Source organism: Phaenicophaeus curvirostris, chromosome 2 (assembly GCF_032191515.1).
Source record: "Phaenicophaeus curvirostris isolate KB17595 chromosome 2, BPBGC_Pcur_1.0, whole genome shotgun sequence".
NCBI classification, from domain to species: Eukaryota; Metazoa; Chordata; class Aves; order Cuculiformes; family Cuculidae; genus Phaenicophaeus; species Phaenicophaeus curvirostris.
Window position 1 is genome coordinate 66,307,620 of NC_091393.1, and position 23,333 is coordinate 66,330,952.

At 39.3% G+C, this 23,333-nt stretch overlaps 1 protein-coding gene across 1 annotated transcript in view; it reads left to right on the forward strand.

Annotated features, from left to right (window-relative positions):
- KCNK1 (potassium two pore domain channel subfamily K member 1) overlaps nt 1-21,220 on the forward strand; it is a 36,323-nt gene extending 15,103 nt beyond the window's left edge. The window contains exons 2-3 of the mRNA XM_069852386.1: nt 17,075-17,470; nt 20,229-21,220. Of these exons, the coding sequence (XP_069708487.1) occupies nt 17,075-17,470; nt 20,229-20,488 (656 nt within the window). The 3' untranslated portion in view covers nt 20,489-21,220. The remainder of the gene's footprint in view (nt 1-17,074; nt 17,471-20,228) is intronic.
- Nucleotides 21,221-23,333: the final 2,113 nt, after the last annotated feature.

Here is a 23,333-nt window from a genome sequence, read left to right on the forward strand (position 1 = left end):
TTGCTGGTTTAACGTATATTGCCATTAATCTAAACAGACAAAATAGTGTTAAAAAATGACACAGCATTTAAGTTGCTAAATAACTTCTAGACAAGCAAAAGTATCTACATTTCATCCTCTTATGAGCAGAAATAGTATGTGCAACTACAATGCTGTTCTTTTTATTTTCCTTTCCCTTTATTTATTGATAGGAGAGTTATGGTTGTCCTGGGTATCCTGATTCCAGTATACTAAACAAATTTATGGTTCCTGCAATTAGTGTTTGCTATGCAGGATGCCCTAAACATGTGAATGATTCAATAGGACCAGTGTGTCTATAAAATTTGCTTATGGCTCAGTAAGCTGGTTCTCACATCAGTTTAAGAATTGCCCCATTGGACCTTCCAAATTAATGTTCTATTTTGAGCATGAAACTGTGAGTATATTCAGCTAGGCTATATTCAGATGGTAGAGTTCCATCAAGCACTTTATTTAGGACTGTGATTTAGAGTTTAGAACAAGACATCTCATCTGAAAAAGCACCTCACTTTGGCCCTTGTGTAAATATTGTCCCCTAAATTCTCAGAATTATTATTTTTAAGTTAGAAATGAATCTTCCAGGTGGAATATGCTGCATGTAAAAGTGGAGACTGCTGTGCTTCAGTTCTGTGTGGTTTTGTTGGTTGATTTAGTGATTTTTGCTATTTGTGTTTAATTTGCTTCTATTTTGCTGTTTAATTCTTTGTGTTTCTGTGAAATAGCTATTAAAACAGAAGACAAATAGGATTTATTTTTATGCAAATATATTATGTCTGATTGATTTATGTATGAAATATTGAAGTATCTTACAAAGATAGGTAAAGACTATGTGTCTGCCACCAAACAAGGGAGCTGATGCTAGTAATTTCTGTGAGTTCCACATGTTAAATCGATAACAAGATTAGAAGCAGAAATTTATATTCCCCTGGTGTATCTAGTAGATAATGCTTTCTTCCATGTGAGATTGCATTTTAATGCAAAGATGCTGCTTACAGATTTGATTTTAACTCCACAGCGTGAAATGGCCTAATTTTTTAATCTTGTGTGGTAATTCCTTACTGCCCACAATACTGGTTTCATTCACTGTTTTCATGCTCTGTTCCATCTGATGGTACAATGAAACAATTTTTGTTCCAGAAGTGGAGGAGGGAAGCATACTAATTTGCAGCTGGGTGTTGTTTTTTATTCCCAGATGATAGGAAGGACAACTGTGGTTCATTTCAGTGCAAGAAATGATAACTTAGCAAGACTAGACAGGTATTCTTCACTAATTGGATATGTGATTAAAGCACTGCAGCAAGTGCCACTGCAACACATTCAAAGCTTTTGACACATCCCAGGGTGTATTTGAGATGGTAACAGGTGCAAACATTAATTTTAAGAAAACTCTTCCCAGTGAACTGCACAAGGCTTCAAGCGGAGTACCATACTGCACTGGTGGTGGGCTCAGCAACTGCAGCTGGCACATCCCTGTGGCGTACCATGCATAAGCAAGGTCTTTGAAGTGGTGCAAGGCTGAAGCAATTGGTAGAACTTTAAAACCTGTTACAAGAAAATTAGGGGAGCTGGGGATGGAGAAAGTTGTAGTGTGTAGTGAAAACATAGTTCCAGACCTTTCATGGAAAGAATAAGCTCCATCTTCTGCCAGTCTCTTAAGACAGCGTGTATCCTCTCAATCTCACTGCCAGTTAGATGCTAAATACGTTTTTGCTGCTAAAATGAGTTTGTCCATAGGTGCAGAGTGCCATATCTACAGACAATATCTGGAAGTACTACTGTTGGGTAAGACATGCCATCTTTATGCTGGAGTGAAGGTGAAAATCATCTTGCTTTTTACCAAACTGGCATGAGAAACGAGAAGATCACAGTTATGGACAAGCTCCAGGCTAAAATCTAGTTGATAATTTCATTTTCTCTTCAGTGGTCTCTGCCAAAACATTGTCCATGTTAAGATTTTTTTTTTTTCCTACTTTAAATATTTATGGATGTGAAATCCAGGAGAAGCTACAGAAAGGCTTGTACACCTATCAGTATCTTGAAGTTGGTGTTGAAGTTCTTAAGAAGTTTTTAATGGATCTGTTTCCTTGATTTCATGTTGATCTTGTTGATTGGTGACTTTAAAAATCCATTATTGTGGGAATGCTGCTACACACATGTTGCTAAAACTAACAGAGCAAAACCAACAAAAGACCAGCACAAAAGCCTTGTTTTCTTTTCTAATGGTTCTGAAAACAAGAAAAACTTTGCTAATAAAGCTCATCTGTATTTCTCTTTTATGATATTTAAGTTTCTGATAGTTTTTCTATCAGGAAACATTCATAATAAAGTAGTCTGTTGGTGGGGCCCCCACTTTGATACAGATTTTTGACCATCTGTTGCCTAGCGGGCAGGTAAACCAATAAAACAATAATTAGAATTTTCCTGGCTTAATTCTCAGAGGAGCCCTTAGGAAGTCTCACCTTGCTTTCGACCTGTTGGTTGGGTTTTAATCAGCAGACTTTTGTAATTTTCAGTTTTTTCCTCCACTGAAAAAGGAATCTGAGATAACAGGGAAAATAACTATTGAAACAAGACACAGGTTCCTCTGCTTATGCTAAGTGTTTGCTAGAGGCAGATGTAAAGAAGTGATGTTCATGAGTTGAATAGTTATTTCTGGAAATGTGCTGTTATTGAGAGATCTGTGAGGGGAGAAAATTCCCAGTCAAAACAGGATCCATCTGGTGCTGCAGTTTAACTCTTGTAGGGTCTTAGACTTTTGTTCCTCCAAGTGTTATCCTAGATTTAAGATAAAGACTTCAGGTTTAAAATAAAAGTGCTGCTGATGTTAAAATAACAGCAGCCACAAAAATCCAAACAGCAACACAAAAATGCACGCTTATCTCTTGACTGTCACCTGGGACAAAAGTAGAGCCTGAATGCTGTGCAACCAAGGTTTAGCAGACCTCTGTCTGCTAAATGCACTCATATTTAGTCTTTGCTCCTGTGTTCAGCACTGTGTGAATGTGCATATGGAGGGCATGAAGTCTTCAATGACAATGACACTTCAAAAAACGTGACTGAAGTTGTCAGGGCTCTGTGGGAGCACAAGTCTAACACACATGAACCTCATGTCAGACTGAAGGTTTAGCGGGTCACAACAAAAAAAAAAAAAGAAGAAAAAGAATTCCTCAGTGGATAGTTTGATAGGGCCTGTACACCTAGGGTTTGAAAAATCCGTGCTCGCAGGTCAAGTAGGGAAGCTTTTCCAGCTGAGTGCCTAGACAACCCAAGCTCTTCCTGCAGAGAGAGCGTCCTTTCTAAAGGCGTGTTTAATAGCCCTGGAATGGACTATGTGCTTCACTTGGAGTCCTGCCATCCTCCTTGTCACAGACATGGCAGGTTGCTTTTTGGTGGCAGTGCGTGCTTTTGTGTAGGCTGTGCTAGTAGGTTCTAACAGTCCTCTTAAATTGATAATATCTGTTTTAGTTATACATAATGTATCCAGGCAGGATTAGCAAGACCCAGTGTCAGATGGTGGCATGAAGGAATGGTATCATTTTCCCCTTTAAATTATTTTTTGAGCTGTATTTCTCTGCAATACTTTTTGTTGAGAAGAGAGAGAAATTCACCAAGCACTAACAAATGATCTCTGATGTGGAAAGGACATACTGATTTATGTGTTTACAGTTTTGTTGCATTTGTGTCCGGTGCTCCTGAACAGTACAGCCTTCTACTCTGCAATATCTATACTGAGCAGTTCCTTGTAACACCTTCCCCCCACTACCATGCTGGTATGGGAATGACTTTATGAATAACATCGCTGCTATACAGTTATAATGTTTTTCCACTTCTGCAGTAAATAACTACTGGTAAATACTGGCTAAAACAGCAGTTGCTGTAAATAACCCAAGACTGCTTGTCAGCTGTTCAAGTATGCCCATCAAACTGAAGCCTTTGGACTGCATCTGGCATGCATTGCCTTGCATGGTGGTGTGACCAAGACATGGGTGAACTTTCTGATGAAAAGAAGCATAGAATATCTGGGTTAGAATTAGAAAATATTAGCATTCCTTTGGTTTGGCCTAGAGTTATGTCTAGTTTCCCTTCACTTCATGGAGCATCCTTGTATGTTCTCAAGTGATTTGTGGTTCAGGTAGCGTCACAGACTGTGAATACTGTTGTTATTCATCTTATTGAGTCATGATAGCAAATCAGAAACTGCAAATGAAAGTCTTGCCCACAAAATATCCGAAGCAGCTTGTCAGAGAAGTGGAAACACTTCACTTACAGGGAACAGTGTTTTTAAGTTGCTCTTTACAGCTACCTGACAGGAGGTTGTAGTGAAGTAGGTGTTGGTCTCTTCTCCCAAATAACCAGTGATAGCAGGAGAGGAAATGGGACATGATTTAGTGGTGGACTTGACAGTGTTAGGTTTATGGTTGCACTCAATGATCTTAAGGGTATTTTCCAACCTAAACGATTCCATGATTCTGTAAGGCACTCGGGCATGGCCCTGCTGAATAGGAGCGCAGGAGCTGATGCTAGAGAACTGCTGTTAACTTCTATTTAAAACTCTGAAGGTGGCTGCAGTCTGCCAGATTGCTTGGCCCTGTGTGTTTTGGTTCAGATCAAGAGTGCACTGCTGAAACAAATTTCCAGGCCGTTCCAACCTCCCACTTTCAGTTCACACTCGTTGAACAGTTTTGGAGTGTGCAGACTGGACTACTTTTTGATTGCACAGCATGAAACAAGCACTCTTGGAGAGCAGTGAAGCACACCTCGGCTATTAACCGGGCATCCGGTCTTTGCAAACAGAGTAGAGCAAATGTGAAATAAACCCTGGCTTCCCTAAATACAACAATGGACGTAGGTCCATGCTGCCAAGTATTCCACTCTATAGATCCACATTTACTCTGCTGTGATAATAATGTGAACAAAGTGATTATGCGGTTACTTTTGTTTGGTTCTTAGTTTATTTTTTCTGTTGCTATAATTCACATACTAATATTCAAAATAATTGGCAGGAATCAGCAGATACTTGATCCTATAGTAATATGATCAAATGTTGCTTTTTTTCCCCCTTTACATTCAGACAAGAGTTTTAAAATAAGACCTCAGCTCCTGTTATAACCAAACTATTTTTGTGTTTTGAAGGCCTAGTTTTGCCAACGAGCCCAACAATACGAAAATATTTTATTCATCATGGCATCCTGTATTTTCTCCTACTGTCTGTGCGATATGAAGAGTGTAAAAAATGATCGCTTTTTAAAATGGAAAATATATAATTTCCAGGGGTCCCTCTGCACTGACTGCAGCTTTTCTCTTGCTGATTGAAATGACAACAGGGTAGCTGTACTGCTTTGTTTTGTCACTTGAATTTGGTAGAAAAATGCTTTTAACATGCATTTTTGTATTAGTATCTGTTGATAATGAGAGCAGATAACTCAAAGGAGAAGTAAAGCAAGGCTATTTTTCATCTGTCTTCAAGAATGTGGTGGTTTTTTCCTAGTTTGAAAGACATCTTCATCTCTAGATGAGAAAAAATATTTATTACAACTCATATGAAGGTATGTCAGAATTTGAAGAAAGAAATAAAAGCTTGTTTATGCTTTATTCTCATTTGTCCTGAATATTTAAAGTCACAACACTTCCTCTTGCTGCAGAACAGGTACAGAAAAGAAATGGAATTGGAAAGACATGCCCAGGCCACAACATCAATATTCCCACCTCCTATAGCTTGCATTTATATAAAAATATATATGGGTGCACAGCAACCTTTATATGCTACAGGGTACACAAATTTCTCCTAAAACAGACAACTCTCCGGCATTGGCAGCGAGGGTGGAACAAAGCATGAAGGGTCTTAACACATTTCCTAGCTGGAAAGAAAAAAAGTATACTCCATGGAGATCATAAAAATATGGGTTAATGGTAAACATTAATAATGTAAGTATTTTCGTGCTATAATTTTGGAATGTTAAAATATTTCTTGGAACTTGGGAGTTCCCAGGGCTGCTAAGCTGCAGAATGGGACAACATGTATTGCTCTAGAAAATTGCACATTGACTTACAATAGCAAAAAAGATACAGGAGTTCTTATAAACAAATAATACTGTCATTTTTCTATAGCTAAGAAAATAAATACATGAACAATGTATGGTTTTATTCTGATCCCAATTATTAAAATAATCTTAAAAGACCTCATGCACTTACAAATTTCCTTGTATTATTAATAGCTGACAGAGAGCCAGCTATGTGTCCTGGCAGCAAAGAGTGCTAATGGCATCCTGGGCTGCATTAGGTAGGAGTGTTGCCAGCAGGTCAAGGGAGGTGATCTTCCTCCTCTGCTCAGCACTGGTGAGGCCACACCTGGAATGCTGTGTCCAGTCCTCAGCTCCTCAATACAAAAAAGATAGAGCTACAGGAGAGAGCCCAGTGAAGGGCCATTAAGATGTTGAAGGGACTGGAGTATCTCTCCTATGAGGTGGGAGAGGCTGGGACTACTCAGCCTGGAGAAGAGAAGGCTCAGGGGGAGTTCATCAGTCTATATAAATACCTGAAGTAGGGATGATGCAGGTAGCATACAGATGCTGTTGTGTTGCATGCTGCCCTGTATCATCTTATTCTTTTCCGCATTTCCATTCATATTCACTGGCTGCCTTATATTTTATACTGAAGTTGTACATTTTGAGGTCAAGGAAATATTTTTATTCTGCTTTGGTAGCACAATAAGTGTACAACAACTGAAAAGAATGTAAATAGTGGTGATACCATGGGATATAGGAAATACTTTCATGCAAGTTTTAGTTTAGTTTTAAATAGTTATGTATCAAGTTCTAAATGCTTATTACAGTTATTTAAAAATAATATTATATACATAATTATCCATATGAAAAGGCGTTAAAAATTCAGTATTTAAAAAATTATTTATTTATTTTATTGCTATAGAAGTGTTTTTCCACCAGAAGTTCTACCCCGCACATAGGTCCAGATCAGTATGAGCTTTTGCTGTCTTTTCATGTATGACTTGCAGAAGAGGCATGGAGATGGGATTTGGCTCACTGCAGGAAAGTGGATAACTTTTCAGAGGGCTCAGAATGGACGCAATAGGAAATTGGAGTCATTACTACTTCTGTTCCTGGCATGAAATGTTGAGTGAGTGAGTTTGTTTGCTTGTTATTAACAGTTGCCATGCTTTCTGAATGTGGATGCATTATATATCAATAGGTAGCTATGCCCACTGTTACACTGGTTATTTAGGCTGATCCAGATCATATTTGTACAGGAACTGAACATCAGTGATTTGCTAGCATGTGTACAAATCCTTGCATGGTTTAAACAATACCTTGTCCTCATTCAAACATTTCCCCTGGTTTCATTCATCAGCATCCCCTTTTCCCAACGTCTGGATTTCCCAATTTCTAGCTTGGTTTCTTTGGGAAGGAATGAATGTGGCACACTTCATGTGCTTTGTAAGGTGTAATTGTTCTGACATACAGCTGTTCTGGTACAAATTAATTTTGAAACTGGCTGTGAACATAGAAGCCAATATATCCTTATCATTGGCTTGTTTCTTGGGTTCAGATGTTGCTGACAGTCAGCCAAATTACTGGTACAGCCTTATTACTAAATTGTGTTCAAATTCTTTTCAGCCTTTCTTGGTGCAGCAGGTGACATTCGTGAGCTGATCATATGAACCTGGTCCTTTCCAGGGCAACTCCAAACCTAGCTAGCAGGACATTGATTCTGAGGACTTAGCAGTTTTTGGCTTTGATAACTAATGGTGGCAAAGGAGAGTCTCAGAACGAATTGCAGCCATGTATCTTTAGTAGATATGTGCAAATCAGTGTGTTGGAATCATAGAATCATAGATAGAATAGTTTGGGTTGGAAGGGACTGTAAAAATCATCTTGTTCCAGCCTCCCTGAGATGAGCAGGTACATGTCCCACTAGATCAGGCTGCCCAAGGCCCCGTCCTTCCTGGCCTTGAACAGCTCCACGGATGGGGTTTCCACAACTTCCCTTGGCAACCTGTGCCAGTGCCTAACAACTCTCATGGTGAAGAAATTCCTCCCTATTTGTAGTCTAAATCTGCCCCTCTCCAGTTTATACCCACTGCCCCTATTCCAATCACAGAATCACCAGGTTGGAAAAGACCCCAGGATCATCGAGTCCTACCATTCCTATCTGCCACTAAACCATGCCCCTCAGCACCTCATCGACCCATCATCTAAATACCTCCAGGGATAGTGACCCAACCACCTCCCTGTGAAGCCTGTTCCAGTGTCCAATGGCCCTTTCTGTGAATTTTTTTTTTTCTGATGTCCAGCCTGAACCTCCCCTGATGGAGCTTGAGGCCATTCCCTCTTGTCCTGTCCCCTGTCACCTGAGAGAAGAGTCCAGCTCTCTCCTCTCTACAACCTCCTTTCAGGTAGTTGTAGAGAGCAATAAGGTCTCCCCTCAGCCTCCTCTTCACCAGTGCCGAGTACAGAGGGAGAATAACCTCACTGGACACACTGGTCACACCGTTTGTGATACAAGCCAAGATGCCATTGGCCTTCTGGGCCACCTGGGCACACTGCTGGCTCATGTTCAGACATATGTTCAGATGTATCACTACAAGTCTTTTTAAACAGTCCCTCCTCAGGTTTCTTGTAGCCCTTCAGGTACTGGAAGGTTGCTATAAGATCTCCTCAGAGCCTTCTCTTCTCCAGGCTGAACAACCCCAGCTCTCTCAGCTTGTCCTTGCATGCGAGGTGCTCCTGCCCTCTGATCATCTTTGTAGCCCTCCTCTGGACTTGTTCCAACAGCTCTGTATCCTTCTTACACTGAGGATTCCTGAACTGGACACAGTACTCCAGATGAGGTCTCACAAGAGAGGAATAGAGGGGTGGAATCACCTCCTTTGACCTGCTGGCCACGCTTCTTTTGATTGGTTTTGGTTGGTTGGTTTTTTAAGCCCCTTGGCACTAGAAACTGGCAAAACAAAATAATTCAATTCTGAGAAGTGATTATGTGAGAAATCATTATGGAGAAGGTCTAATTCTCATTGTTAATCTAGTACTTTAAATATGGTTTTACCACTTCTATTCTAGTGAGGTTTGAGGGATATATTATTGAGGGGAACTGGCACAGCACTGTATTGAATCACCTCAGCTGGAAGTTTAAATCACCCTAAGTGATGCTGTGTGCAGATGAACCTAATAAATGTTTTCTTTAGTGGGAAAACTGGTTTAAGATTTTTCTGCCACACCCTTCATTGCCTCCCTAATTATGCCTGTCATAGTGGTATATTTCCTCCTCCTTTCTGTTATATAGGGTAATCTTCCTCAGCCTGGCTACAAAACAAAGTGCTCAGGTTTGCTTAAGAAAACTGCGTTGGTGAACTTTTCATTTTTATCCCATTTTAACATATAACTCTGTATTCATGTCTTGTTTTAATGGCATTTCTGTGTTTCAAACTTTGACTAAGAGTTTTGAAAAAGCCTTTTCTAGCAGCACAATGCTATTGTTTAATGTAAAATGTAATGTTTAATTTTTATCTATGGACCATTTCCCATGCCTGTTTAGTCCTTTACATTCTTTTTTTTCTATCTGTATTGCAGGGAAGAAAGGTTTATGTGCAGTGGTGTGCTAAAAGTCTGGTTACATACCTATCAGCCATCTTTAAAGCTGCTCCTTCCCAGTGCACACCCTATAGAAGCAGAAAAAGCAAATACCTTTTCTGAATGAGTTTGCTTCTGAGCAGGTGTGTTGGCACCTGTAGATATGCTTCTTTTCCTCATTTCTTTGGTTCTGTCTCGTAGGTGACTTTTTGCGTGCAAATTTATGGTCCAGTCAGCTGCTGTACTTCACACAATGTTCCTAATCAGCTACTTCAGTCATAATGTTCTTGGTTAGAACTGTATTGGGCAAGTTTCTGATAGTTTTGGTTGCTGTTATGCTTTTCCTTGCAACAGCAAAAATATTTGAGACTTACTTAATGATCTCTCTTACAGTCACCTGACATTTCCTGTTTGTCTTAGAAGGCAATAGACCAGTTATGAAGAAGGATGTATTTCACTTTAAATCACAGTGGAAAATGTCAAAGCTTTATAAAAAGAACAGTGTAGAAGTTTTATTAATGTTATCATTGATCTTGATCATCATCTTATTCTAGTGAGTCATGTTACACTTGGTATGAATGAAAGATTTTTGCGTAACTTTACTACATAGTACATGATTCATTTCATCTATTGCAGTATTTTGAGATTATGAGCTCACTTAAAGGGCTGACTTCTCTTCAGGGACACTGACTCAAACCAGCCAAGGGCTGGGCATGCTTATCATGTTGTACAAACACATTGGAGTTGGGTGTGATGATCCTGCTGTCTGAGTGGGTGTGCTGGGGAGGATGCTGGATGTGCTGAAGTCAACCCCCTCCCTGCCCTGAGAAGCTCACTCATGCCACATATAGGGCTAATGGTGTTGCAACAGGTCACCTGGGACTAGAGGGGCCTGAGGAAGCAGTTGCTTGACAAAACCTGTGGTAGGAAAGAGGAAGAAGAGCACTTGGCAGAAGAAAAGAGATTGTAGAAAGCCATTGACTTTTTAATTCATGAAGGGAGAAGAATGAGCTTTAATGCTGTGGATGGTGGTCCCCATTCATGGGACCAGCCCATGAGAGCAATTATGGATAGTTGATACTCTAAGTGTGTAACAGATGGGTGATAGAGAGCCGGTGCTGCAGCCTGTGTGCACACCTTCCAGGCTTTGTGACCATAGCCAGGGAGAATCTGTCTGGGGGAAAACTTTGAGGGCTGTGGAACTTGTGCTTGCCTGTTGCTTGCCTCATCTGATGTCAGATCCATTTATAACATTCAGGCAGGACCACTGAGCTGAGACCAATGTCATGAGGTTCAACAAGGCCACTTGGGGCACAACAACCCTGTGCAGTGCTACAGACTAGGAGAAGTCTGGCTGGAAAGCTGCCTGGAGGAGAAGGACCTTGGGGTGTTGGTTGACAGTGACTGAACATGAGCCAGCAGTGTGTCCAGGTGGCCAAGAGTGGCCAGAAGGTCCAGGAAGGTTATTCTCCCTCTGTACTCGGCACTGGTGAGACCGCTTCTTGAATCCTGTGTTCAGTTCTGGGCCTCTCACTACAAGAAGGATGTTGAGGCTCTGGAGCGAGTCCAGAGAAGAGCAACGAAGCTGGTGAAGGGGTGGGAGAGCAGGTCTTATGAGGAGCAGCTGAGAGAGCTGGGGTTGTTTAGCCTGGAGAAGAGGAGGCTGAGGGGAGACCTCATTGCTCTCTACAACTACCTGAAAGGAGGTTGTGGAGAGGAGGGAGCTGGCCTCTTCTTCCAAGTGACAGGGAACAGGACAAGGAGGAATGGCCTCAAGCTCTGCCAGGGGCAGTTCAGACTAGATAACAGAAAGGAAGTTTTCACGGGAAGTGTCATGGGGCACTGGCAGAGGCTGCCCAGGGAGGTTGTTGAGTTACCATCCCTGGAGGTGTTTAAAAGACGGGTAGATGAGGTGCTCAGGGATCTGGTTTAGTGGCAGATAGGAATGGCCGAACTTGGTGATCCTGGGGTTCTTTTCCAACCTAGTGATTCTATGATTCTGTGATTCAAACATCTGGTCTTCAGGGCAGCCTCTGAGGTCCTCTCTATGGAAGTCCCCGCCTGGGTTATCACAACAGAACTGCAACACCTCAGCACTGTGGCACTAAATGCTCAATTCAGGGTCCCAAAAGACCTGTAAGAAGGCCACTGTTTCTTAAGTGGCCAGTTAATGAGTTACAAAAGGGACTGAACTATGAAGAGGCAAAGCAGAGATAACATATGACTTCTTAGACTGGTCAAAGCAGTATCTGAGAAGGATGAAAGGAGAAAACACTCAGTGCCACCGAGCACCAAGCTAACACAGGGTGGAAGAATTCCATGAAAAGTTCATGTGCAGTGGCTGTTCTGAGTTGGACATTGTTGTAAGCTACTGAGAAACTGGGGAAAAACAAAATTTGATGGTATATAAAAATGGAAGGAGAAAATATATCTTGCCTGGAATCGAGGATCAGTTCTGCATATTTCTGTCACATGATCTAGCAGGAGCAATTAGACACAGGTGAAACAGTACAGAAAATAACTAAAGGAGGAACTTGCACAAGAGGACTACTATGTGCTGAAAAGTATAGAGAAGTCATGCCCAAGCCTTTTTAGAAAAATATAAGAGCAAAAGACTAAATTGAGAAACAGCAAATGGAAGAGTAAATATTTTATTGAACACAACTGACCTGGATAACTTAGATATATACTGAGTTATATATGTAGCACCAAGATCAATGTAAAAAGATCTAAGCATTTAAAATTATTTTTAAGAATAAGGACTTTTCTAGACTCTGGTGACATTCCAAATTACATCAGAACAGATGAAGACATTTTGTATGTTTATGTAAACTTATAACAGTAGAAGTCCTTCAAATCATAAGAGGAAATTACTTTTAAGGAAGAAATTCGCGTATGTGGACAGAACTGAAAGCCAGCTGTCTAAATCTTGTGGGGCTTTGCTCTTTGTATGATCTGGCCTGTCTGACACTGAGCTAGGTGGAATGTTGATCTCTTTTAAATTAGCAAATTCTGCTGGTCTTACATGTGTGTTTTTCAGTGAGGTTTTTTGAATGCATGGTATATCTAAGCTATGAATAGATAATATAAAGGATTATGTGAGTAATATCCTTTTGTCTCTGGTGTCGCTTTCCTTCTGAGATTAGGCAGGTTATCTGAGGGTCCGATTTTTCAAAAGTCAGTGCTTTTAAAGAGGCGATTGTTATCTGATATTTGCATTATACATAGGAAAATGCAGAATTCAGTAAGTCTTCTCTGTCTTCATAGTCAGTAATACATTTATCAGATATGCTGCATAGGCAATTTAATTCTAGTCTCCTTGATAGAAAAAAGAAATATCTTCATAAGTAGTCCACTCTTCACAATTATCCTTTTCTCATAACAAAATAAATATCTTAGGATTGCAGTTGTAATGCTTCTGAAGATAGTAGTTTCCACTGAAAAGGAGAAATCAACATACATTTTATTATCTATTATTTATGTGGAACTCACATGTGCTAGGCACTTTACAGAGGCATTATAGAGGGAATTTCCCTGGAGAGGTTGCAATACAAAGAAGCTGCAAACAGGTGCAGGAGCAGAGATGGGAGGCAATAGAGCACAAGTGGTTGAAAGCAGATGTGGAGTATCTCCTGCATCGAATCTGCAATTTCCTTTCTTTTAATGCACGGCTGTGTTTTGGGTTTTTTTAATGATTTCTGTACAGCACTGACTAAATTTATAGACGTTGTTAGGGAAAAATCTCATAAGCAATTTCACACTGGGAAAAAAATACGGATTATTTTCCTCCCTGCTTGCCATAGCCTCGTAAATTGTAACTGTTTTAGCTCAAGCTTTTCAATATAATTATTCCCATGTAGTGACTCTGAGTAGCAAGCAAACATTGATCACTCATCCATTGCTTTTGGAAGATGTCATCCTGTTACTGCTGCTAGCTGAGTGGAGCATATATTCTCTTCTCAGTCTGAAACTGCCATAGCTCTTTAGTATTATGTATCTGTAACTGTCAGCAGTTGATGAGCAGATACACAGTCCCCTCAGCTATCCCTTAAGTGATGTGGCAACGTCACCAGAATGGCAAAGCAAACCTTAGAAGGTAGCATCTGCTTCAGGCATCTCAACTAATCCTGTGAATTGGAAAAATTTCTGTAAGAGTTAAGCAGGCAGGCTAGTCTGAGTACCTAGTTTAATATAAATTTGTTGAAAACTATACTTTAGTAAAGTCTTTTCATTCTTTGCTTTCCTCTGGGTCTAGGTGCATACTATGTAGCACCTGGAAGGACAATTCTGTCCTTCAGAAGGAATTGTGAGACAAGTATTGGAGAAATAACAGAACCCCTCCTCACCAAGAAATGAGCTGGTTGCTGCCTGAGTCAGTGCAGAGGTTGGAATTAAGTCACTGTCAGCCTGCTTTGGGCATAATGAACCAACAAATAGGTCAGAGATATTTTATTTTTTTGTACACATGGTGCAGATGTTAGGGCTGAAATTAATGAAAGCTTGAATTAAGTTGTACAGTGCAAACGTATGTTAAATTTAGGAAGCTGGAGTTTGCAAGGGACTTTCTAGGTCTGTAAACTCAATTTCTGCTTGTCACATATAGCCTCATGATATTGCACCATCCATAAAGTTACTAAGCTTCATCAGGCTCCATTTTAAACATAGCTGGGTTCTTTTACCAGTACTGAAAGTGAATGGCTGCACCAAAACTCTTCTTGAAATTTAAAACCCTTTTTCTAATTTCTACGCTAAATTTTTTCATGCTACATCAAAGCTATTTGTTTGTGTGGCAATATTATTCCTCATCCAAAGCATTTCTTTTCCCTTGGTAGTACTTGTATACTGATGCATTAAGAGGGAGGTACTGTATCACTTTTCAGCCTCCATTCTGCTGTGCTGAGGAAGCCAAATGCTTTTATCTTCCTCTCAAAATAGCGTCTATTTCCTCTGATGGTTTTAGTAACCCTGCTCTGCTCTTCTTCCAGTGTGACTTAATTCTTTAAGTGTGAATATACAGAATGAGATAGACTAGTCCAGATGAGTTCTGAGCTGCGTCTTAACGAAATAACGTGCTTCTGTTTCAGTTTACTGAAGGCATCGTAAGGTGATGGAGCATTGCAGTTGCCTTTTTTGTGTTTGTTACATGGTTCGGTTTTAGATAACCTTCGATCTACTCAAAATATATATCTATCTTCTCTTCCAAGCTTGGAGTTGATTGTCACAGGATGCTTTCAGGAAAATTAAGCTAGTGGGACTGATCATTATATGGATATGAGGTAGGGAAAGATAGAAAACAGAGTAGGAGAAAATCGTGAGTACTTGAAGTAGGGCAGTGTCACAAGGGGTGTTCTTTGGAGGCCTGTGTTGGGGTTTGTGCTGTTCAACTCATTTATAAATTACCTGAAAGAGGGGTGTAATAAAGTTTATTAAAGACACAAAATTATTTTGTAGACTCATAGGATACCAGCTTGGAAGGCTCCTCAAGGATCATCTGGTCCTACCTTTCTTTCCAAAAGCACAGTATAGACAAAATGGCCCAGCACCCTGTCCCCCTGGATCTGTGTCCAATGTAGGGGAATCCACCACTTCCCTGGGGAGATTGTTCCAATGGCTGACTGTTCTCACTGTGCAAAAATTTCCTGTTTAAGGCAGTAAGGATAATAGAAGAGCTGAAGTGCAACTGGGCAATAAAATAGCACCTGAAAATTAATGTAGATAAAATGTTAAGTGCTGCATACAGCAAAACCAGTCATAGTTTCACATAGGAAGTGATAGGTTCTGCACTGCTATCTCCTCCGATACCTCTGAGAGGCAAGATGCTGGAGTTGTGATAAGCAGAGCCAAGAAAGTGTCAGCTCAGTCATACCGAGAAATGCCAGTCAAATGCCGGGTGTTGTTACGGACAGAGTAGAACATAAGGTGAGAAACCTCTACAACTTCATAAATGTGACTCATCTGCATCTGGCATGCTCTGTGCAGTTCCAGTTCTCTTATCTCAAAACGGATAAAGCAAACAGAAGGTGATCAAGGAAAAAAAGTCATTAATTAATATGATTTTCTGGGGTTCAAAAGACTGAGCTTGGGTCAATTATTCATAATGTGATTAAAATTTAAATGCTACTGAAGTTTCCTGTCAGGTTAGCTAACACAGAGGAAAACTATACCTCGTGTATTTCTTCTCTAATATTTTGTACGTTGTAATGATATGATGTTTTGCCTGTCTTTCGTTGTCTGGAAGCGTCTCTATGCATCTTTAATAAGAAGAACATTTCCTTTTCTTACTCCAATGGAAAACTTAAAAGAGCAATTCTCCTACTATTAAATTCAGTACTGTAGAGTGGAGGTCTCTTGTATTGCTGCACTGGGCAGACTGGGCAAATGCAGAGTGAGCCCAGTTCAGAGATGCAAAGCAGCATAGCTCTGTGCATACTGAACTGCCTGGGCTCCTCAAGATAACTAGTTGCAGTAGCTCTGGAAAATGCCTCATTGTACAGCACTAACATAACCTGGATTGCTAGGACCTGTCTGTGCTTGCTTGGTTTGTTATCAGTGCAAAGACTGCCTTAACTAGATTTCAAGAAATTTACTTCTCCTGCAAGGAAAACCAATGAAAGCAAAATACTTTTTTTATTTTTTTTTTTTGAGGATTGGCAAACATTTCTGTTTTATGCTGGATTTATTGTTCTTTTCTGTGCCTGTGATTTACGTTTAAAACCATACTGTCTGGCAGAGTATCTTTTGACAGCACAGCTGCTTGCATTGGGTACAAGAGTAATTGCACACATTTTTGGAATTGAGATTTCTGGTCATGATCAGCATATCCAACAATGGACATATTCCTGCATTCTAAACAGATCACTGTTGATACATGTAGTGTGCAAACGAGTAGGCAAAAATCCAGCCACAGTGGTTAGATCTCGGGGAATTTTGCTGTGAAAATTTGCTCTGTTTTTATATATCCTTGGATTATCATCTAAACATCTTGCAGTGTTATATATTCCATGCTATATACTATATAGCATGGAATGCTGATTACAGTACTTTTTAAATGACTTTCACAAAAGGTCTTGTAATATTTTCTACAAAGTAGATCTAGGAACATTTTTCTGAAGTATACATTATTCCAGTTGACAAGGCAAGTAAAAGAAGTTACATCACTTTGTGAAACTAAACAAAAAGGTCAGCAGGAAAACCCAGAATAAAACAGATTTCCTGGCATAGGTTCCCATTCCTGGCTAGGCTTTATTTTCTCATTGAAAATAAACATTTATACAATTATGTTTCTTATTACTAGTATTCAGGCTTTGTTTGCCTTCTTAAAACAGGCCTTTGAACGGCATTTGTCAAGAACAGCACAATTCAGAATTAGCAGTAGTGAAGCAGATCTCTAACTCTCGTAAAATAGCCAATATCAAGCTGGTATGTGAGCTCCCAGCTTTGGCTTAACCTATGCCTCCTGTGCTTCCTTGCAGGTTATGGACACACAGTGCCTTTATCTGATGGAGGAAAGGCCTTCTGCATCATCTACTCGGTCATTGGGATCCCATTTACACTGCTTTTCCTGACAGCAGTGGTACAGCGCATCATTGTATATGTCACCAGGCGGCCTGTGCTGTATTTCCACATTCGCTGGGGCTTTTCCAAGCAGGTTGTTGCAATCATCCATGCCGTAGTCCTTGGGTTCATCACTGTCTCGTGCTTCTTCTTAATCCCAGCTGCCATTTTTTCAGTTCTGGAAGATGACTGGAATTTTTTGGAATCTTTTTACTTTTGCTTCATTTCCCTGAGCACCATTGGCCTCGGAGACTATGTGCCAGGAGAAGGCTACAATCAAAAATTCCGAGAGCTGTATAAAATTGGAATTACATGTAAGTCTCAAAATAACTAGCTAAATAAAATGCATTTTATTTATATTAAAAAAGAAATCAGACTTTCCTTTTCCGTTCTGTGGATGGTGCTTGTTTTGTGAGCTGTCAGCTAGCAAACTGGGCATTTCAGGTAGCTGTGCAAAGAGGAAACTTTTAAATAAGGTCAGTTTTATTAGCTGAGAAAGAAAAAGCTAAAACTAGAATTCCACTTTGCTAAACCATAGGTACGTATTCTATTATTGATAGTAGAAAAAAATGCTCACATTACTGTTACGAAAGCGGTTATGAGCATCTTGGGCTAAGATTTCAGTGCATCACAGAGCCAGGAAGACGATCCTCATAACCTGAGGTCATCTCATGAGGTGAGATGACAGGTAGACAGAGATCAATCAAGGAGCAATGGGAGATGAGGCAGAATAGCAAAGTTTCTGGATGCAGTTGTACAGAAGGTAGCTAAAGCTGGCACTGCATACCAGGTGTCAAAGAGATAGAGGTAGGTTGAGAGGTTAACAAAGAAAGACCACGAATGTTAAATTGTTTAATTATGTTTGACACAGAAGAGAGGCACAGTGGCCAATTGTTAGATCAAAGTGAAGGTAAGGAAGTTGTCTTTGTGTTGGCATACTGAAGGAAAGTATGCTGAGGTCATACATATTCTGCAGTGACAGAGTTTTGAAGCATTTCAGTTTCTGATATGGCCTCAAGCTGTGCAGTCCTGGGTCATCGGACACACCAGTTAAAAGATCTGAACAGCCCAAACCTTTCCTCTTGGGTCTCTTACCTAAAGGAAGATTGGGCCTTGAATTTTCTTTCCTTGCAGCAGGGCTTTTAACTAGCCAACAGAACCCTTTATTCTCTTTCCAGGCCCGTTGTCACTGCAGGAGGTATCCCCCTTGACCTGTCATGTTTATCTTGCCAGCAGTAGCTTTTAATTATTACCGGGCTCATCTGCAGCGTTGACTTGGGGATGCTAAATGATGAAGTGAATGCAGAAAGTCACACATAGTAAAGGCCTTATAAAAATTCTAGCTGCTCTAGATCAAAATCAGAAGAAAGCATTATGGCTCACATTATCCTTTAACAAGTTCCAGAACACTTAGAAAATAAATTGCAGGAAATACTTAAAGGAAAAAGTAGTTTTTAGACAAAGTTATGACCTTAGACTATTTCATTTCATTGTTTTTTAATGTTGTAACTTTTAAATTATTCCTTTTCCTTTCATGTGAACAATTCAAGGAACCAAACAGGATATATAAAATGTCTCTTGTAAATTTTGTTCAAGAAAATTTTTTGAGTTCTACATCAGAAAGTGCTGAACAAATACTAAGAGCTTTTCAAAAGTTTTTTTGGAGAACACAAATCCTGTTCTAAATCATATGGTGCTCAGCTGGACTGAGTTTCAGAGATAATTACAAAATTCTCAGTGCAGATTTATAGATGCCTTTTAATTAGCACAGCTTTGTCATTTCTTCCTTGTGTTAATGCATAGCTCCCATTTGATGTTATGAGATAAAGCTTAAAAGCAATTCATAAATTTTAGCAGTAGTGCTGATTTAGATCAGTACCTGCTATTGTAATATTGATTTAATGGTGCTTCTGGAAGGAAGAGTGTTATTGCCCGTGAATAATCTGTAACTAGAGGTGAAATATTTATGCCTTTAGGTAACAGAACAGTGACCATATGTAGTTTGCAATAATTAATCTGTGTTGATCTTTCACTATATTTAATGTTCAGCCTTTGGATGAGCATGTTGTACTAATAACTATACAGTTAGCTTCTACTTGATTCACTCATTGAAATGATAAAATATTCAAGCAGTCATGCTCCTTGTAATGAAAAGTAGCAGGGATCTAATGAAACACGGAGATGAAGAAATGCTCATTTTAACACCTTCCCTCAAATTCTAGGTGGATATTTTCAGAGAGTAGGGGGAAAAAAACTACAAAGCGCTGTTAACCATACAAAGCTCCATTTCCAAGAGTCTCAGTCTATGAGAGCTGTCTATCATGTTTGAAAATCAGTCAGTACACCACCAAAGTAATCAGTAATATCATTTAAGTAATGCTTCCAAGTTTGGATAGTTTATGAATGTTAGTGAAACATTGAAAATAATCTTCAAGATGTCATAAGGTGTAGCAACTTTGTCAGGTTTTAAAAATATCTGCAGTAATTCTACACTGATTTTTCATTTTTATTTCATTGTTTTTATATGCATTTCTAGTTGCTTTGTTTTTCCACTCACTTCAAGGTTTTGGATATCTTATGATTTTAAAGGAAAATAATTCAGTACTTTTTGTGATAAATATAAGTGATTTGTCCTGCTAAACTGGTACAAACAACAGATAACCACAGTTAGCTGCCATATTTTTACTTCTATTTGTAACATGTAGGACTATTAAAGGGGAAAAAGTGTTGAAGAGCAGTTGATCGTCCAGGTTGTAAGTAAGCATGGGAGGGTGCGCATGGCAAATTTAGTGTTCTGTTTCACTTAATGCCTTTACACTTTTTCTTGTACAGCATTACTAGCATTATTTTTTTGATTATGTGAGGTCTTATTGATTGTACAGTGAAGCAGGGGAAAAAATAATTTGACAGTCCTAAGTCCAACTGTGAAACTGGGTCATAAAGAAAATTAACATACTTAACATAGTTAACATACTAGTCAGAGATGACAGGGGTGGGAAAAACTGCAGGGTTAAAACTGTTCCAGCCCCAATTACTAATAATTAAAAGACTTTTTGTTGTTGTTGTTCCTAGGTTATCTGTTGCTGGGCCTTATCGCAATGCTGGTGGTTCTTGAGACTTTCTGTGAGCTGCATGAACTCAAAAAGTTTAGGAAGTTATTTTATGTGAAGAAGGACAAGGAAGAGGACCAAGTGAATATAATGGAACATGACCAGCTCTCCTTCTCTTCCATCTCAGACCAAGCAGCCTCCATGAAGGACGATCAGAAGGCAAATGAGCCTTTTGTGGCTTCCCAGTCCCCAACTTCCAATGACAGCTCTCTAAACAATTAATACAGGGGTTTCCATACCAATGTTTTGGTGCATTTATGCTACTTACTGTAAGAAATACAAAGCCTCTTTTTTTTTGGTTTTTTTTTTCCTGAAAATATAAAAGCTGGAAGACTGTGTACTTTAACAAGGATTTGTCACTTCCAACATAGAAAAGACTTCTGGGAAAAATACGGGAACCACCCTGGAACTGTGGAAATAAGGGAAAACATGTAGGATGGCTGGGAACATTAGGCCGTTTTGCTTGAGGGAAAAGGAATTAGGTGTACCACTTTCAGGGAGAAAGGCTTGCATAAGCAGCTTCATCCAACATCTGTAGGAGAGCAGGCCTTCACCAGCATCCAACTCATTTAGTTGCATGCCCCATCTTACAGCTCGGTGACATAGCAGATTTTGGGATGTGCACTTCTGATTGTCACAAGTGTAGTCACAGATTTAATGCAAACACACCAAACATCTTGAAAACATTTCCAGAGCGATATCTATAGATCTGCTGGAGGGGGAAGTATCTAGATAATCCCTCTGTTGCCCAATAGCTTGCAGATACAAATAGTAATTCTAGGGATGAAAAAATAAGGCTCTGATCCCTCCTTTGCCCATGCCATTTACTACTTCCTACTTCCTTAAAAGGTCCCCCAATCACAAGAAAAATGTTGTCCTGAAGAGAGTGTGCCTTGAGTCTTCCAAGCTGTTTGTATAAAATGCTTTTGTAAACTCTTGAGAGGTAGCGAGACCAATCTAGGCGGGATGGGGTTGTGGGGAAGGGAGACAGCTGCATTTCAGTTCTCTGTTTTCTGTAAGTAGTAGGAAAGGGTGGGAGTGGGATTTTAGCTATGTGGAGTGGAATGAAACAGAGAACTGAAATTCAGCATATGCCACAATTGGCATGTGCTTGTGGCATTCTCCTGGTAGATGGTTGAAATCTCTTCAGCAGAAGGACTCAGTGCTGTTTCTTCCACAGTCCAACCTCTTGTGTGCTCTCTGCTCAGCTGATAGCTAAGCAGAGAAATAGAATTGTCATCACTTTTCAACATAGCCTCTTTTTTTCCTTATGCTTTTCTAACTAGTACTCAGAGCACTTTGGAGGAGAAGGGAATGTTTCAGGGCAAAATAATTTTTCAGTTTTTCAGATGGCAAGAAAAAAGGAAAAATGTCACATTTGGTTCAGATGGAACCGAAATTTTTTCCCCTTGGGAAAAGTCACTAAAAAGTCAAGATCTTGCTCAACTTCTGAAGCTGGAACCTCTTTGGCTGTAACAAGAGAGGCATATTAGTCCAGCTACCAGTCACTGTGGTGAATGCAGGGACCTCAGAGTGAAAGAGATGAAACTTAAGTGGTTGTAGTACTCTCTCTTCTGGCCTTAAGAATCTACAATATGGGAATCTTGATAATGCTTTGGAATGAATAAAAGATCTGGAGCACAAATAGCCATATTAGGACAGCTTCCCACATAGGAACAATGTAGAGGAGAGCCTTTTCCCTGCAGCGCTAGCATGCCAGATTGCCTGTAATTTGGCTTTTAGTGTTTAGAGCTGAATAGTGTTTTACTGTAAAAGAAAAAAATGCAGTGTGTCTAGATTTAGCACACATGGGAAAAATACTTGAAAGTAAATAACCCAAAATATACTGTATTTGAGCTTAATTATAACTAGCATCAAACAGATTTTATATCTTTACTGGAAGCACTTAGTTTGAGGTTAAATCAGCTGAAAGTCTTCAATTAAAATTTATATTTGTAGAAGACCAGAGCTAAAGGTTTTGGTTGTTTTGGGTTTTATAGTTTAGATGAGAGCATACTGTGTTTGCATGTTCCCAGGAAAGTGGCTATTTTTATACTGCTTAAGTTAACACAGGTCTATTTATAATGAATGTTAACCAATATATATGTACATATATACATAAATATATTTATATACTGTACATATATCATAAATCACCAGAGTTTAACAGACTTAGGAATGGCATTTTAGGTATTTTTTCCCCTAGACTTCTCTTTATACAGTGAATAATTAAAAACTATGGCATTAAAATGACACTGACATAAAATCAAGAGTACTGTACTACTACAAGAAACATTTATACCTTTTTTTTGAGTAGAATTTTGTTTTCAGTACCTTATAATTCAAGATTTCTTTTAAATTCAGTGTAACATTAAGCTCTAAAGGATATGCACAGATGCTAAATGATGTACAAAGTTAATTTTGCAGTGTGTACACAATTGCAAAATGTAGACACGTGAAATGAAAGCACAGAATTCAAAGCAGAAGCGATAAACTAAGCGGTATACTGTGATGTAGGTGAGTATTTGTTATTTCAAACTTAAATAAAAAGTCTGGCTATTGCCTGCCTGCACTATGAAGTGGGGAGTGTTTTCTTGAGTGGTATGTGTGTGCACGTACCATGCAAAAACTCTGTCTGTGTTTGTCAAGATTGTCCATCCTTCAGTTAATTTTCCTGAACTCAAGAAGGAACGATTAATGCCAGAGTGTGTTATCTAAACGTGATATTAATTGTAGCTTAGTATTGTGATTATTCCTATATAAAAAAAAAGCATTCTGAAGTGTGTTTGGCTTTGTTTCAGATGCTGACTGATTATAGCAAATAAAAAAACATAGTGATATAACATTTATCTTGTCTTTATAACCTTACTAGTCCAGTATTTGAGGAAATCTGAAAAAATATCATTGTAGTTTATCAGTACTACTGATGAAAATAATGGCCTTTATTCCCTACAGCTTTTACATCTTCTTGTGAAGCTAACCCACCAGATCAGAATAGTTAAAACTGGAATCCAGGTTAGGAGAAGGATTGTCATGCAAGAACCTTAGTATAAAGTGCCTGTCTTTT